We start from the raw sequence: 16,797 nt of genomic DNA, 5'->3' as shown, positions 1-16,797 counted from the left end.
GGGACAGGAAATCTGGGAAAACAATAAACCACCTTTGCCAAAGTGAAATGGCAGATACTGCTGTCAGTGTCAGGTCTATTTAATGAGGGGTAATTAACCCACTCATCACAAGGCCATGGCATACACCAGCTGGAAATGTTCCAGTTAATGCTATTTGATATTTCCACCTGATTTTCAAGAATTTAACTGATGTCTTAATTATGAAAGATACCTGTGTTAACCCCATTCCCAAGCAGCTGCTGTCACTGCTGTGACTCACAGAGGCTTGTGGGGCTCTCCCTGCCAGTCCCCACTGTGGTTCTTCCTTCCTCCTTGGAGGCAGCTCCTGCCCGTCCTGGCTGGGCCAGAGCTGGGCAAGAGGATTAGGGAAAATCCAGGATCAGGGAAGCTTTTGTTAATCCCAGGACAGAGTCCAGCCTTCCTCTCATGCAGCAGGTCCATTTCAGTCAGAATCCCAGAATCATTGCGTTGGGAAAGAGCTCCAAGGCCATCGAGTCCAGCCTGATCCCCACCCTGTCCCCAGCCCAGAGCTCTCAGTGCCACCTCCAGGGATTCCTGGGCACCTCCAGGGATGGGCACTGCAAACCTTCCTGGGCATTTCCAATCCCTGAGCCCCTTTCCATGGGGAAATTCCTGCTGTGCCCACCCTGAGCCTGCCCTGGCCCAGCCTGAGGCCGTTCCCTCTGCTCCCTGGGAGCAGTGCCCAAACTGGGGCTGTCCCCTCCTGTGCAGAGCCAGAATTTCCCCCTAATCCTCCTTTTCTCCAGGCTAAACAACCAGATCAAGGACTAAATTAATTAATTAGAGACAGGCGTGGGAGAGGCAGCTCAGATGGATCACAGAATCATGGAATCCTGGAATGGTTTGGGCTGGAAATGACCTTAAAGATGCTCCTGTCCCACCCCCTGCCTTGGGCAGGGACACCTTCCCCTAGCCCACGTTGCTGCAGCTGAATGATCCCATTCCTTCTGCCTTTCCAAACCCTTCTCCTGTCAAAACCCAGGACTGACCCTGTTTTGGGCTGTGTCCCTGGCCTGGGGGACTCAGCACACCCCAGTCAGGCAGATCTCCCCACTGAGCCTAAAAACACCACAGCTGCCACCAGAATTAAAAATGCAGGCAGGGAAAAGAGCCTGCAGCCAGCAGGGAGGGTATTTATAGCTCCTCATGTACAGCAGATACAATGGAGCCTTCTGGAGCTGGAATGGGCTCAGTTCTGCACCCTCATGGAGCAATCTGCACATCCCAGCCCTGCTGAGAGACCCAGGAACTGCCTGAGGGGCTGGGGACCGAGGAGAAATGAGAGGTTTTAGGGTCTGGGGGAGCTCAGGTGCCCGGGAATGATGAGCATCATGCTGCTCCCCACTTCCCTGAGCCCACACAGCCCCTCCCTTCGCCTGCCCTGCCCTGGAAAGCTTTCATTGCCACCACTCAGAGGCAGCTCAAGGCAAGAATACAATGACCCAGGTCTCACAGGTTGTCCCAGCTGATCAATTAACTCCAAAAGGTCGTTCTGAGCAGCTGTGAACAAAGCGCAAGCACATGGAAAAGGGGTTATTGCTTCCTGAACATCTCAGCCTGTTCCCTTCTGATGTGCTGGTCAATTGGATATTAAATCCACAGATGAGCTAAATGAGTTAATCGTGGCTAATGTCATTACCAGCAGCAGCAGAGGAATCAAAGATGATTAGCCACTTGTCATAAAGTCTGAGCACAGAGGACAGAGAGAATTAATTTGTCCCACTGACCTGCTTTTGGTTTCCACAGGCTTCTGATGGATGTGTGCTGGAAATGCAGGAAATAAACAGGGAGAAAAGGCAATCCAAGATGATAAACCAGCTGAAATACCTGGGAAATGTATCGGAAGTGATGTTCTAGGAAAGCAGGAAAGGCTGGAGATAGGGGTCAGAGCTTTGCCAACCAGCTCTCTCCTAACCTGAATTATCCCATCCATGACTGAGGCTGCTCCTGCACTCGCCTTTGGGAATTACATCCCAGGCAGGCTCCCCAGCAGCTCTGACTCCCTTTTATCACTGCCTGGGGTCTCTGTACAAATCATGAACAGGACAGGACTGCAGGGAACTATTTTCCAGCATCAGTCTCATTCCATGGTTATGACAATGGGAAGATGCCATCAGCTCACATCCCAGGCAGCAGACACAGAACTCAATGTTACAACTCACTTTATAAGTTTTTTGCCCAATCACACAAAGCAAAAGCACATTGACAGCAGTTCCATCCAACCACTATAAGCACAGGTACCTTTGGTTAAACAATGCTTGCTTATTTCAAATACAATACCTGCTTGTGAGCCTTCAAACACAATGCACAGAGCTCCATTATTAAGCTTAAAACTCCCTAATATCTCACAAATAAACTTTTCTGCAGCTTAGGGAGTTATTCTAGACAAGTGTTAATACACAGACCATTGTTCTATTTGTCCTTACTTTTCTACTTTTTACATAACTTTTCTGCTGACCAATCTCATGGCTGCTGCTTAGCTCCAATCACAGTTCTGCTGTCTCTGAGGCCTTTTTCAGGTTTCCTAAACCCCTCTGATTTTATGGATTCCCACACCTTTGGTTCAGGCTACCCAGAGAGCATCCCCATGGATCAGCAGGGTTGGAGGCCTCGTCCCTCCCCAGCCCTGCCTGCTGCCTGCCTCCCCCTTCCCTGACACAGCCAATTTCCCAGAGGAGATGGATGGATCCTCCAGCAGCTCTGTGTGTTTAATATCTGCTATTTATCAGCCACCCTGTCACCCCGGTGAGAGGAGCGTGTGCCTGCACAATAAACAGGCAAAAATCCCCCTTGCATTTGGTTAATCCTCTGATGGCCATCAATAAACCTCAGGGGCTTGGGAGTGACTCGGGGAGAATTGTAATTCTCCCAAAACTAATATTTATTTATATTTATCTATAGTATTAATATCTCTGTAATTAATTAAAAATTTTAATCATTAATTAATTTTAGAACTAAATATATTTATCTATAGTATTAATATCTATTAAAATATTTATTTATAAATATTTTAAATATTTCTATGTATCTATAGTATTTATATTTTTATAATTAATTAATTTAATAATTAATTAATTTTAGAAATAAATCTATTTATCTATAGTATTAATATTTATTAAAATATTTATTTATAAATATTTTAAATATTTCTATGTATCTATAGTATTCATATTTTTATAATTTTTTTTTCTATAGTATTCATATTTTTATAATTAATTAATTTAATAATTAATTAATTTTAGAACTAAATCTATTTATCTATAGTATTGTTTATTTATATTTATCAATAGTGTTAATGTATTGTAATTAATTAATTTAATAATTAATTTATTTTATAATTAAATAATTGTAATTTTTTATAATTGATATTGTTGTTGTTGTTGTTGTTGTTGTTGTTGCTCAGCTTCTCCCCAGCCCTTCCCTCTGCAAAGTGTGTCAGCCTGCAGCAGCGGCTGTTCTGGTGGCACCAGGCAGCCAGAGCAGGAGGAGCTCTGCTGCTTCCATCGCTCTGCTGTCTGGGCCAGGGAACCATCAAAGGGAATCAGCCACGGCTGCTCTGACAGAGCCCGGGCCAGGTCCCAGGGCTGCCGCCTGCTCCAGAAACAAAGTGGGACCAAGGGTGGGATACCAGCACTGGCTTCCTCAAAACCCCCCAAAACTTGGGATCACAGCTTGGGAAAGACATCCAGGATCACTGTGTTCAACCTTGGACCCAGTGCCACCTTGTCACCAAGTGCCACCTCTGCAGGGCCACAGTTCCAGGGTCACCAGGGACACAATTCCAGGGTCAGCAGGGCCACAGTTCCAGTGCCCGCAGGGGACACAATTCCAATGTCACCAGGGCCACAATTCCATCAAATTCCATCCAGCCATGCACTTGGCCAGGGGAACATCCCTGGGTGTTTTCAGAAATCAAGCAGCAGCACTTCCAAAACAGTTTGTGCAAAGCCCACCTCTCGTTAGCAGCCAATTTCCTTTATGCAGTCTGAAGGTTCATTGTCACCCCACGTGTCTGGTGGCACTTCTGGAGGCCTTGCTTGGAGCCACCACCACTCAGGACCTGCCCAGGGACGAGCCAGGGGCTCCCTGACAGTTCTGCCCGAGCCTGTCCTCTGCCAGTAAATAATGAAGTGGATCCTGACACTGAGCCTTGTTAAATCACTGGTTTCTATCAATAAATACTCTGCCACTTCTCTTTTTAGGGTGAGGTGTGACCCCAGCACCCCTTCACAAAGCAGACAGGGCCCAGCTTGACCCAGACACTTTCCCCATCCCAGCCTGGCCCAGGTAAAACCATTTTCTCCCCATGAGTCCCCAGCCTGTGCTGCTTTCTGTCTCCTCCTCACTGCCACTCCTGGGCCAGCCCCATTTCTGCCACACAAACACAGTTGGCTTTCTCAAGCACTGCTCAATATTTCATACAGAGACTTCTCAACATCACAGACTACTCCCAACTATCTCTTTAATCATGAACGATTCACTGAAAAAGCCTAAAATGGTGCTTTGTATGTTCCTTATTAGAAGGAGGGGAGCGAGTTTTGTGGAAGGGGAGGATGAGTGATGAGGTTGGGCTGGGCTGTTTGGACAAGCAGCACAGAACTGCTGTGAAATCTCCTGCTCTGGAAACCTTCCTGGGAACTCTCAGCAGTTTTCTTCCTACCTGAGCCACGCACAGATTGCAAAGTGCAGGCAAAAAGACAGAGCAGGAGTTTATTTGCAGATAGAAGCATGAATCACTTCTCCCTGAACACTGCCCTGGCTGCAGGAGCCCTCCATGTGCTGTGCCTGGCTTTCCATCTGCAGAGGGAGCGGAGCAGCTGCTGAGCTGTGCCAGCCAGGCGGGAACCAGGACTGGCCCTGCCCTGAGCCCCAACCCAGCTTGGCAGAATCCTTTTGGCACTGTGATATTCTATTAAAATCCTGTCGCTAGGATTTTTCTCCTGAGAAGCCTCAGAAAACAAATATACATAATAATTATCTGATATGGCTGTGGGATGTGGTCTGGAGGTTGCTCACCAACAGGGGCATCTTTGATTGGTTCCATGTGAATTGCTTTTAATTAATGGCCAATCACAGCCAGCTGTGTCGGACTCTCTGAGTCCGTCACGAGATTTTATTATTCATTCCTTTCTAGCCTTCTGATGTCTCCTTTCTCTTTCTTTAGTGTAGTTTTAATATATCATTTTCATATAATAATATAATATAATATAATATAATATAATATAATATAATATAATATAATATAATATAATATAATATAATATAATATAATATAATATAATATAATATAATATAATATAATATAATATAATATAATATAATATAATATAATATAATATAATATAATATAATATAATATAATATAATATAATATAATATAATATCAGCCTTCATATCCATGAAACATGGAGCCAAGGTTCCCATCTCTTCCCTCATCCTGGGGACCCTCAAACACCAGCACACTCTTTCATTTCCCAGGGCAGATTTTGCCCCAAACAGCCCCTGCCTTGCTCTGTGGGATCCGGAGCCACCCCCTGGCCAGAAGTGTGCCTAAAGCTGCAGAACCCAGAATATCTGAGCCTTGTTGAGGTCACAGCTGGCACAGAGATGTGTCAGGGGACAGGAGGAAGGGCTGGTTCCAGAGCTGTGGACTCCAGGGGTTTGGCTGCACAAAGGAAGAGCCCCTGACATCTGGACAGGCTGAAATTCCCTTTCACCCTGATCCTGTTCCCTGCTGCAAAAAGCAGCTGCAGGAGGACACCCGGAGGTCACTGGCACAGGGCAGGGAGTCAGAGATAACTTTGCATGAGGAAGGAGGAAAAAGCCTCTCCAGGGATTACCATAAATTGCCATCTTCTTTTCCCAAGGGCTCCCATGAAACACTTGAAAAAAGTGACCTCATTAATTAATGAGATGGGTTAAGGCTCTCTCCACATACTCTACTTAATTGCAATTCTGTCATTCCCAGTGAATTCTTAAAGCCATATTGATTATTCCAAGCTCTGTCCAATCAATAAAACAATAAAGCATGTATGCTTAAAAAAGTGATTAAAGAGATAAATACAGCAGACACTTGAAGGCGGCCACATCCTCCTGCAGCCACTTACCCGAGAGCAAGCAGTGGCAGATCTGTGCCAATGTCCTCCCCTCAATTGATGTGAATCCCTAATCCACGCGCAGAGCAGCTCCAAGCAGAAATAATCCCAAACTCTGATGCTCCCCGTGCTGCCTTGGCTGCTCCCTCGTGGGTGGGAGAGGCTGTGGATGAGGGAGGCTGGGTGTTTAAGGTGTTGTGGCACTTCTGGAGGCCTTGCTTGGAGCCACCACCACTCAGGACCTGCCCAGGGGCTCCCTGACAGTTCTGCCCGAGCCTGTCCTGAGGGTCCCCAGGACGAGGTGAGAGATGAGAATTCGACTCCAAGTTCTCAGAAGGCTGATATTAGCCTTGATTTCTTCAGCAAGAAATCCCCAGTTCCCACTTTGGCCCAGCCTTCTTCTCCTTTAGAGGAACAAATTATTTTTGTTTGTACAACTTATCATGAGTTTGGAGCTAAGAGATCCCCAGGGCTTCCAACAGAAAGGATCCAAGGGAAGGGCTTGAGGCCTGGGGGAGAGGAGGAAAAAACATTTCTGGGCTTGAGGTGAGCTTTTTATTCTTCCTTTTCCGTATTTTTTATTGAAAACATTGTGATTTAACAAGTACAGCCGTTGTTGAACATAAATAAATAATGTGGAGAACTGGGACATGCCAAGCTCTGTGATTGCATAAATATTCAAGCTGCAAAAGAAACATACGATTTCAAAGGTGCAAACCTAATTATGGAGTTGTTATCTCTCCCCCTGTAGTAACTCAAACATAAAGAGCAGCTCCCTGTGGGCTGCTGGGACCACGGCTGAAATGCTGAACCTGGAGCATGCAGCACCCGGCCCAGCTCAGCTCCTGTCGCCTCCCAGCTCAGCCAGACTGAGGGCACAGCCTGGAGCTGTCCCCAGGGTCCCGTGGGGCTGGCAGGGCAGTGGCACCTCTGCCTTGCTCTGCTTGAAGCCCTCATGCTGCACCTGGTGCCACGAGGGACAAAGTGACACTGGGGACACCCTCGCCCTGGCATGCGGGTCTCACTTTGGGGTGTTCCTGCAGCAGCTCTGGGACATTGCCATTAAATCTGTCCCTGCTGTGACTGTGTCCACAGGGGTCCAGGATGAGGGAGGAGACGAGGATCTGACTCCATGCTTCAGAAGGCTGATTTATTATTTTATGATATATATTACATTAAAACTATACTAAAAGAATAGAAGAAAGGATTTCATCAGAAGGCTGGCTAAGAATAGAAAAAGAAAGAATGATAACAAAGGCTTGTGTGTCAGACAGAGAGTCCGAGACAGCTGGGCTGTGATTGGCCATTAATCAGAAACAACCACATGAGACCAATCACAGATCCACCTGTTGCATTCCACAGCAGCAGATAATCAATGTTTACATTTTGTTCCTGAGGCCTCTCAGCTTCTCAGGAGGAAAAATCCCAAGGAAAGGATTTTTCACAAAATGTGTCTGTGACACCCTGCCAGCTCCCCTGCAGGTTCCTGCCCAGCCTGGGTGTGACAGGCACATGATGTCCCCAGTCTCCTGCATCCTCCCACAGCTGGAGCTGGCTCTGTCCTGGGGAAGATCCCATGGGCTGGGAGATCCTCCAGGTCCCTTGGTGCTCTGCAAAGTCTTTAAAAGGAGCCCAGACTCACAGGATCACAGAACTATTGAGGCTGGGAGGGACCTCTGGAGCTCACCCAGTCCTGCCCAGGCAGGGTCACCCGGAGCAGGTGACACAGAAACACATCCAGGTGGGACTGGAATGTCTCCAGACAGGGACACTCCACACCCTCCCTGGGCAGCTGTTCCAGGGCTCTGACACCCTCCATGGAAAGAAATTGTTCTTCATGTCAGGTGGAAATTCTTGTGTGTTGGTTCATGGCCATTGCTCCTTGTCACTGGCACCCCTGAACAGTCTGGCCCCGTGCTCTGACACCCCCTGGAGATGTTTGTGTGGGATGACGGGGTCCCCTCACACCCTTCCCTTCTCCAGACTGACCAGGCCCAGCTCCCACAGTCTCTCCTCATCAGAGAGAATCTCCAGACCCCAAATCATCCTTGTGGTCCCTCTGCACCAGCTCCTTGTCTTTGTTGTGCTGAGGAGGCCAGAACTGGACACAGAAACTCATCCAAGTTTTACTGCCAGCCCCTTTGTCCCAGGATTTCTTCATTATTGTCTCCATAGCCAAGGGAAAAAAAATGGAGAACACAATAAATTCCCTTTGCCATGGGACAGCTGGGGGAAGGATGCAGGGAAACCTTGGGATGGGGGTGCTGCCCCAGCAGAGCACACAGCACTGCAGGTTTCCAGTGGCAGTGCAGGGGAGAGGGGCAGAGGGTCTGCAGGAGGCTGGTTGGGATCCAGGTTCCCCTGCCCGAGCCCTGAGATGGGCGCAGCACTCCCGGTTTGGGATTTGGGATTCTGCTGCCCCTGCAGCATCATCCTACAGGGCAACAGCACCATCTGCTGCTCCGGGGCCGCGCTGGGCTCTGCTCCCTCTGCTGCCAGCTCGGCTCTACCCGCGGCCCTGCCGGCACCTCCTGGCACCTCCTGGCACCTCCTGGCACCTGCAGCATCCTCGCTCCGAGTGCCCGCGCGGTGGCAGCAGGGACCGTGCAGCGACAGAGCAGGGACAGCGCAGGGACAGCGCAGGGAGAGCGCGGAGACCCCTGTTGTCAGAACTCAGCACATCCCTCCGGGTGTCCAGAGGTGCCAAGGACCCCCCCAGAGGGCTCAGAGACCCTGGCACAGCCCAGAACACCTGGGGATTTGATTTTGACCCCTGGAGCAAGTTACCAGCTTTGTATGAGGACGTGAAAGCCACACAGGTTTGAATGGTGTAATAACAAAATGATCACAGGGTGAAAATGTAGATTTTAGGATTTTTGGTATAGGGGTTACGGGGACAAGATGGAGGGACTTGGGCATGTCCAGCCTTTTTCTTCTTCTTGTTCTCCATTTTCTGCAATGATGTTGGCACTTTGGGATTGGTTTAGAGTAGAAGTCCACTAACATAGGTGATAGGTGTTGAGAATTAAGTGTAAATATGTTATACGTAGTTTGTAGTATAAAAGGACAACACAAAGAGTGGCTGTGGCTGCCCTGCTGAGCAGATCTCAGCTGGGCAGAAAGAAAATTTTATAGATAAGAATTAATAAACAACCTCAAGACCGACAAGTGAAGAGTCCAGACTCGTTCTTCAGCCGCACGGGCCGAAGCAGAGACACCCTGCACATCTCAGGGCAGCGATTATCAACAGCAACCCCAGACCCTGTGGGTCAGGCACGTGCCCAGGAGAGCTCCACACCCTCTGTCCCACCCCATCCCAGGTCTGTGGTGTGGCTTAGATTTGGTTTTTCACTGCCCCAGCCCAGCCAGGTCCCGCAGAGATGGAGGTTCCAGCCCTGGGCAGCAGCAATGGCACTGTTGGGTCCTTTCCTGCGCCAGGCAGGTCCTCACTGCTGTGGGAGGGGGTTGAAGTTTGGCTGGGGGCTCCCGGAAGGAAGCAGTGTTTCCAGAACCACCTCTCTGCTCCCATCCTCCTCGCTGTAATGGACTCAGGATGGTAATTAATAGATAATTGCTAATACTTTGCATCCCTCTAATGCCTCTGATGAGCTTCAAAGCACTTTGCAGTCTCTGGCTACGATTCCTTGCTCTGAGAGGGCAGAAATTGCACTTCAGAGATGTTTCAGGAACTTGCTGATGATCCAAGGCTGGATCAGCACCAAGCCCCAGCTCTGGGCTCCATCTCCAGGCCCTGCCCTGCCTCCCACCCCAGCCTCCCCTGCAGCCCTCCCAGCCCGTAGCCAGGGCAGGAACACAAGGGGTTAAAGCCAGTCCTGATGGCCTGGTGAGATCATCGGAGCTGGGATGCTCCATTGTTTATTAGAGTCAGCAGAGCCCAGCAGACACCACCCAGAGGGATGTGGGGCTTGGCGTGAGCCTGCCCGTGGACAAGGGCCCTCCTGCTGCAGCCATCCCTCCCTGCTCCCCACGTGAGTACCAGGGGTGCCCCAGGGTGGAGAGGGATGGGGTCCAGCAGGGCGAGGTGGGATCATCCCCTCCTGAGCCCCACAAAGGCTCAGCAGGTGCTCCTTGGTCCCTGAGGTGCTCTGGGCCAGCCCAGCTGCTCCTGAGGGAAGCAGGCACCAGCCCAGCCCAGCTGCACTCCACCAGCGAGGGGACTGTGCCTCTGGCTCCCTCCCAGAGGGTTTGTGGGGTTTGTAGGGGAGGTGAAATGCTCTGACACTCCGCAGGGTCTCCGGGCAGCACCAGGCACTCTGCAGGGACAGTTGCCCATGGAGCCGCTGCCAGCCCGCTCCTGGCTGAGGTGAGCAGGGGCACGGGGACAGGAACGGGGCTGCAGCACCAGCCCGGCACCCACAGCCTCCCTGTGCCCTCCTAACCGAGCCCAGAGAGCCCACAGCAGCACAAGGCTGGGGCTGCTCAGAGCTGGCAGTGCTGGGGTCACTCAGTGCCTGCTCAGGGACTGCCAGTGCCACCAGCCCCGGGGACAGCAGGGACAGCACGGGCACAGCGTGGGGAGTGGCACTCAGTCCCTGGGGCTTTGGAGCTGTTTCCCTCTGGGGGTTTGGGTGCAAACCCCAGCACCTCCCCACGGGCACTGGCCCAGGCAGAGGGGGCTGTGGGGCTGCTCTGCACAGGGGCTTCATCTTCACCTTCACCTTCATCTTCACCTTCACCTTCACCTTCATCTTCACCTTCATCTTCATCTTCACCTTTATCTTCACCTTCACCTTCACCTTCACCTTCACCTTCACCTTCACCTTCACCTTCATCTTCACCTTTATCTTCACCTTCACCTTCATCTTCACCTTCACCTTTATCTTCACCTTCACCTTCATCTTCACCTTCACCTTCACCTTCATCTTCACCTTCACCTTCACCTTCACCTTCACCTTCACCTTCACCTTACCTTCATCTTCACCTTCACCTTCACCTTCATCTTCATCTCCACCTTCACCTTCCTGGGTTTCCTGGGCACCCCGGGCCGGCTGGGTCCCTGAATGTTCCTCTCTCTCGCTGGAACTGACTGAGAGCCGCTCCTGATGAAATTTGGCCAGCACGAACACCCCAGAAGAAGTTTCTGCTGGGTTTGTGCAGGTCCCTGAGCGCAGCAGCCTCCTCCCCTCCCGGACCATGGGCATACAGATCCCCCAGAGCTGCAAACCCTTCTGCAGGCACACACAGAGCCAGGGGGCTCTGCACTGGCACTGAACACCAGGACCAGATCAAGAGTCCAACTGAGACACTCCAGAGCAGCAGGGAAATCTTTTCCTCCATTCCCCAGGGTTTTGTTTTACTCCCAGCTGGACCCAGAGAGGGTCTGGCGTCTGTTGGGGTGTCAGGCTGGGCACATCTCCTGCTGAAGGACAAACCCCCTCTCTGGCTCCCAGCCCAGGCTCTGCAGGGCGCTGGAGCTGATCCTTGCAGACCATCAGGAGCCATCCAGGGGCCACTGGGAGCCCCAGAGAGCTCTGGGGCCACGGGAAGGGCCTGGGGTCCCTGTCTGTGGGGCAGGGTCTCTATGGCACAATGCCAGCTGGGGGGAGCCTGGGCACACCTGTGTGCAGGTGACGGAGCTGCCACACTCCAAGTGCCACCAGTCTGGGGCTTCCAGTGGCCTCCGGATGGCTCCTGATGGTCTGCGAGGTCTCCCAGGCCTGGGCTGGGCTCTGCTCCTCCCCAGCAGCGATTAGGGCGTCCATGGAGTGCAGAGCCCACTTGGGGTTGGCCTCAGGGTTTTCTCCTCCATGACCCCAGATGGGTTCCCCGAGGGATGGGATCAGGATCCCCCAAGGTGGGCTCTGCTTCTATCTGACAGCCTCAAGAACACCCCCAGCACCACCACAGACACTGTCAAAACCTCCTTCCTAGTCAGTTTAATCCCCATAACAATCTACATCTACTCAGGAACAGAGAGCCTGACCTCCTCCCGAGAATGAAAATTCATTATAAACTTCAAAACTCCTTCCCCAGCAAGGAGCCCCCCAAGATTTCCCAGTTCAGAGCCCAAACCTCACCACACAAAGCACTGGGAGAGCAAAGGCAGGAGAAGCCCAGGAGGGTCTCCCTGAGGGAGAGGGGAAGGAGAGACCCCGGCAGGGAGAGCTGCCCAGGATTCCAGAATACCAGATGTGAAATCTGAGACGTGCTCTGGAGGCGTTTTCAGGACAGCAAAGCCTCATCTGCTGCTTGCCTGCTTCCAACAATGGCTAAAAATCCCGGAGAAATCCGATAGCACTCTCCTGCCAGGCTGCTCAGCGCATGCAGAGCACATCTGCGATGGAGCGGGGATGGAGCAGGGGCACAGCAGCAGCTGGAATTGCATTAGCTCTCCCAGGAGCTGCAGATCCTCCCTCCAGGCAGGGAGTGAGGTCCTTCATCAGCCAGCAGTGGGCAAGAGGTGGCTGAAAACCAGGCTCTGCCAGGAAGTGCTGGGAAAGCGAGCAGGGGCTGGGAATTGTGGTGAGAGGGGTGGTTCTGCCCGGAAATGAAAGGGGGAATAAATCCTCTGCGGTGGAAAGGCAGAGCGGAAAGGCAGCTCTGGTTCCTGCAGCAGCCTGGCATCAATGCTGTGCACGCAGAGGGGCAGAGCTGCTGCCCTGGATGCACCATCAGGGTGGCAGCACACGGGGAATGGGATTTCTGAAGGATGGAACAGCACACGGAGTTTCAGGCTGCTGAGCTGTGGGAATATTCCAGAGAACAAAGCAAACCTCCCAGCACAAAACCAGATTAAAATTAGATGGTGGCTTGGTCATAAAACCTCTCTGTGATGCACCTTAGGAGGACAAAGACAAGAAATGCCAGGAAGAAATCTCAGGGAATACTGGAGTGCGCTGGAAGAGGGGGAGCAGAAGGCAGCAGTGAGGCAGATGGGGGCACCTGGAATTACTCAGATTTGGGCACCTCCCTGCAGAGCTGCAGCTGGGGGGCTCAGGGTGGGCACAGCAGGAATTTCCCCATGGAAAGGGGCTCAGGGATTGGAAATGCCCAGGGAGGGTTGGAGTGCCCATCCCTGGAGGTGCCCAGGGAATCCCTGGAGGTGGCACTGAGTGCTCTGGGCTGGGGACAGGGTGGGACAGCTGGGCCTGGGAGGGCTCAGAGGGCTTTTCCAGCCTAAAGGATTCTGGGATTCTCTATCAGAAATGTGTTCCTTGCCCTGCCCCTGTTTTCCTGTTTCAACAGAGAGCAGTGAGAACTCCAGACAGGAGGGTTGCAAATCCTGTCCACTGCTCTTGGCTTTTGTTTTGTGCTTGTTTGTCCAAGCCTGGCAGAAACATCCTCAAACACCCCAAAAATGTCAATACACCAGTTCTGCAGCAGTGGCTGTGCTGGGGGGACCAAATTGTAAAATTACTGTAAAATAATTGTAAAATTACTGTAAAATGACTGTAAATTTACTCTGTCTCTCCTCAGAGTAACCACAGAGCTGGCAGGGACGCAGGTGAAGGAGGGAGGGAGGGAGGTGCTGGCTGGCACCCATCCATCAGCATCCCCAGGTGGGCACTGAGCCCAGCCCTGGGCAGGTTTCCTGCAGCCCCTGGAGCTGTGCCAGCCCTGCAGCCTCAGCCTGGCTGCTCTGATGTGGAACTTGCTCCCACATGGATCAGCAGCCCCAGGACAGGGCTCTGGGGTCACCTCCTGCCCGCCTGGGAGCACGGCCAGCCTGGCACCACCTGCTGAGCAGAGCACACCCAGCCCTGAGGGGCTGCAGGGGGTTTGGGTCCCTGCTCTGGAGCAAAGCCCAGGGGGCTACAGGTCTGTGTGGTGTGACCTGTTCACAGGGGCTCTTGGGTGAGGGAAGAGACGAGCATCTGACTCCATGTTCAGAAGGCTGATTTATTATTTTATGATATATATTATATTAAAACTATACTAAAAGAATAGAAGGAAGGATTTCATCAGAAGGCTGGCTAAGAATAAAATAGGAAGGAATGATAACAAAGGTTTGTGGCTCGGACAGAAAGTCTGAACCAGCTGTGCTGTGATTGGCCATTAATTAGAAACAACCACATGAGACCAATCACAGATGGCCCTGTTGCATTCCACAGCAGCAGATAATCATTGTTTACATTTTGTTCCTGAGGCCTCTCAGCTTCTCAGGAGGAAAAACCCTAAAAAAGGATTTTCCATAAAAGATGTCTGCGACAGCGTGGTGCTTGGGGAGAGCTGTGCTGGGCACTGGGCACTGCAGTGGTGGCACTGCCCATCCTTCTGCAGGATCCCGCTGCCTGTTCCACCCTTTCATGGCTGTGATGCTCCCCTTTCCCTGCAGGGACCCCAAACCTCCTGCACCTCCATCTGGGCTGCGCTCGCTGACGACAAAGGCCAGCACCCTCCGTCCTCCATCCCTTGCCCTGCTCTGCTTTCTGTTGTGCCCCTGCAGGTGTCCTGCTCCCCGCAGCATGGAGGTGCCCGCCAGGAGCCCGGATGGCAGCGAGCAGTGCCCGCAGGGCAGGGAGCTGATGGCCAGCAGCACGGGCAGCACGCTGTGCATGAGCTCCTCCCGCAGCGAGTCCGTGTGGACCGGCAGCACCCCCAGGAGCAGGTGGGACATTTACCGCAAACCCCTGGTCCTGGTGGCCGTGGGAGTGGCCACCTTCCTCTTCGGCGTGGTCATCACCAGCCTGGCCTGCTTCCTCAAGAAGCACAAGAAGGTTTACAAGATGTCCGGCCCGGCCTTCCTGTCCCTGGGACTGATGCTCCTGGTGTGCGGCCTGGTGTGGATCCCCATCATCCGCAAGAAGCAGAAGCAGAGGCAGAAGTCCCAGTTCCTGCAGAGCCTCAAGTCCTTCTTCTTCAACCGCTGAGGGCAGCCAGGAGCTGCTCCAGGAGATTCCCTGCCCTCCTCCAGCCCGCGTTGATCAGCCTTGAGAACAAACACTTTCTTGTACTCCCCAGAGGATTTCACCCCCGTCAGTGGCTTCCCTCCAGTGTGAAAATGAACTTTGTGCTTCATCCAAGTCATCCCAGGGAAAAAGCAGCAGGAATTTCCAGCTGAGCCCAGCAAGGCAGGTCCCAGGTCTCTGCATCACCCCCCTGTCCAAAGAGAGACCCAAGAGCACAAAGCGGGTAAAGCACAGCCCCAGAGGAGCCTGGGCTGAAACAAAACCCCAGAGGAACCCAGATCCCCCAGGAGGTTCTGCAGGATCCACCAGCAGAGGGGAGAGGGGCCACAATTCCTTCCAGCTCCCTGAATTGCTAGAGAGGCTGGAGGGTCTGCACAGCAGCAGGAGACACAGCAGAGGGGCACAGACCCTACAGAGGGACACAGACCCTACAGAAGGGGCACAGATCCTGCAGAGGGTCCTAAATCCTGCTGAGGGTCTCAGACCCTGCAGAGGGACACAGATCCTGCAGAGGGTCTCAGATCCTGCAGAGTGTCTCAGATCCTACAGAAAGGCACAAACCCTGCAGAGGGTCCCAGACCCTGCAGAGGGTCCCAGATCTTACAGAGGGTCCCAGATCCTACAGAGGGTCCCAGATCCTACACCCCAGACCCCACTGCTCCAGGCACCTGGCAGGGCAGGGGCAAGGGAGGCGTGTGTGGGAATGGTCTGGGCTGTGGGAGCTCAGGGCTGGTTCCCTCCCCACGCTCAGCCTCCCCCTGGCCCTGCTGAGCTCCCCCATTCCTGGCACACCAACACCCCTGCCTGAAGCTGCGCCCCAAGGGGCTCAGAGCTGAGCTTTGTGTGTCCCCAGCCTGGCTGGCAGGGAGCTCGGGCTCACCCTGGCACTGGTGCCAGTCTGTGAGCAGGGCTGTGTGCCTGGCTGTGCCCTCCATGCTCTCCATGATCCGTGTGGGCAGAGCTGGAGGTGGCACATCCCATCCTGGCAGCTGGCACAGCTGACTTAGGAGTGTTTGAGCACACAAATCCCTTTGCCCCGGGCTCAGCCTGGCCCTGAACTTTGTTTCCTGACTGGTGCAGACACCCCTTGGCTGTGCCAGGCCTGGCACAGGACCAGCAGAGCTCTTTGTTCCTCTGCCACCCCTCGTGCCGTGCCATGCTCGGCTGCTGTTGGCAATCCTGCCCTGGCCCAGCTCCCAGCCCCTGCTCCTGCCGCTGCCACGGGCAGGGATGCTCCCCCAAAACTCCTGCTGGGGCAGCTGCAGCCAGGGGGGCACCAGGATTCAGCGTGGGAGGCCAGGAGAAGGTGGAGGGCACCCCAGGTGCCAGCTGGCTGCAGGGGTGGGCACAGGGAGAGACCCCGGTGGAGGCGCCTGGAGATGGGTCCTGCTGCACAGAGCTGTGCCCAGCCAGGGCTGCCTGGCCACAGGGCTGCTCCAGGACTGCCAGAAGCACAGAGGGAGCTCCTGCTGCCCCTGGCCAAGGAGGAGGCGCTCGCTGAAATGTCAGTGGGATGGAACGTCACCAAGAATTGAATTGGATTCCAGACTTTATTTATAACAGGAATGTGAGGTTTCATTAAAGGAAAAGCTTCCCAAGGGAGCTGCTCTGGTGTCACATCTCTGCTGGGCGGAGAGGGTGTGGTGACAGGGTCTGGGGTGGTGGGGCAGGGGGGGCTGCCAGGACAGGGGCAGGACAAGGAATGTCTCGGGATTTCTGCTGCTCACTGTGACCCTGAGATGTGTCACAAAGGCTCTTTTCCCAGCCTGGCACTCGAAGGAGTCAGAGCTCTTCAGTTCTGGGTCTCAAGG

The 16,797-nt window shown here is 52.8% G+C and overlaps 1 protein-coding gene across 2 annotated transcripts; it reads left to right on the top strand.

The window, feature by feature from the left end:
* Window positions 1-10,020: 10,020 nt before the first annotated feature.
* On the top strand, window positions 10,021-16,545 carry PIRT (phosphoinositide interacting regulator of transient receptor potential channels). 2 transcript variants are annotated; one of them, XM_030962203.1, is made up of 2 exons: window positions 10,021-10,105; window positions 14,413-16,545. In XM_030962203.1, exon 2 carries the CDS (start codon window positions 14,543-14,545, stop codon window positions 14,945-14,947), a length of 405 nt encoding a protein of 134 aa, XP_030818063.1. In that variant the 5' UTR covers window positions 10,021-10,105; window positions 14,413-14,542; the 3' UTR covers window positions 14,948-16,545. The 2 variants fall into 2 exon arrangements, with proteins under 2 accessions (XP_030818063.1, XP_030818064.1); XM_030962204.1 differs by having other exon boundaries at window positions 10,053-10,105; window positions 14,524-16,545.
* The last annotated feature ends 252 nt before the right edge of the window (window positions 16,546-16,797 follow it).

The sequence above is a fragment of the Camarhynchus parvulus genome, chromosome 18 (assembly GCF_901933205.1).
Source record: "Camarhynchus parvulus chromosome 18, STF_HiC, whole genome shotgun sequence".
NCBI classification, from domain to species: domain Eukaryota; kingdom Metazoa; phylum Chordata; class Aves; order Passeriformes; family Thraupidae; genus Camarhynchus; species Camarhynchus parvulus.
This window is presented reverse-complemented; position numbering and strand designations above follow the sequence as displayed.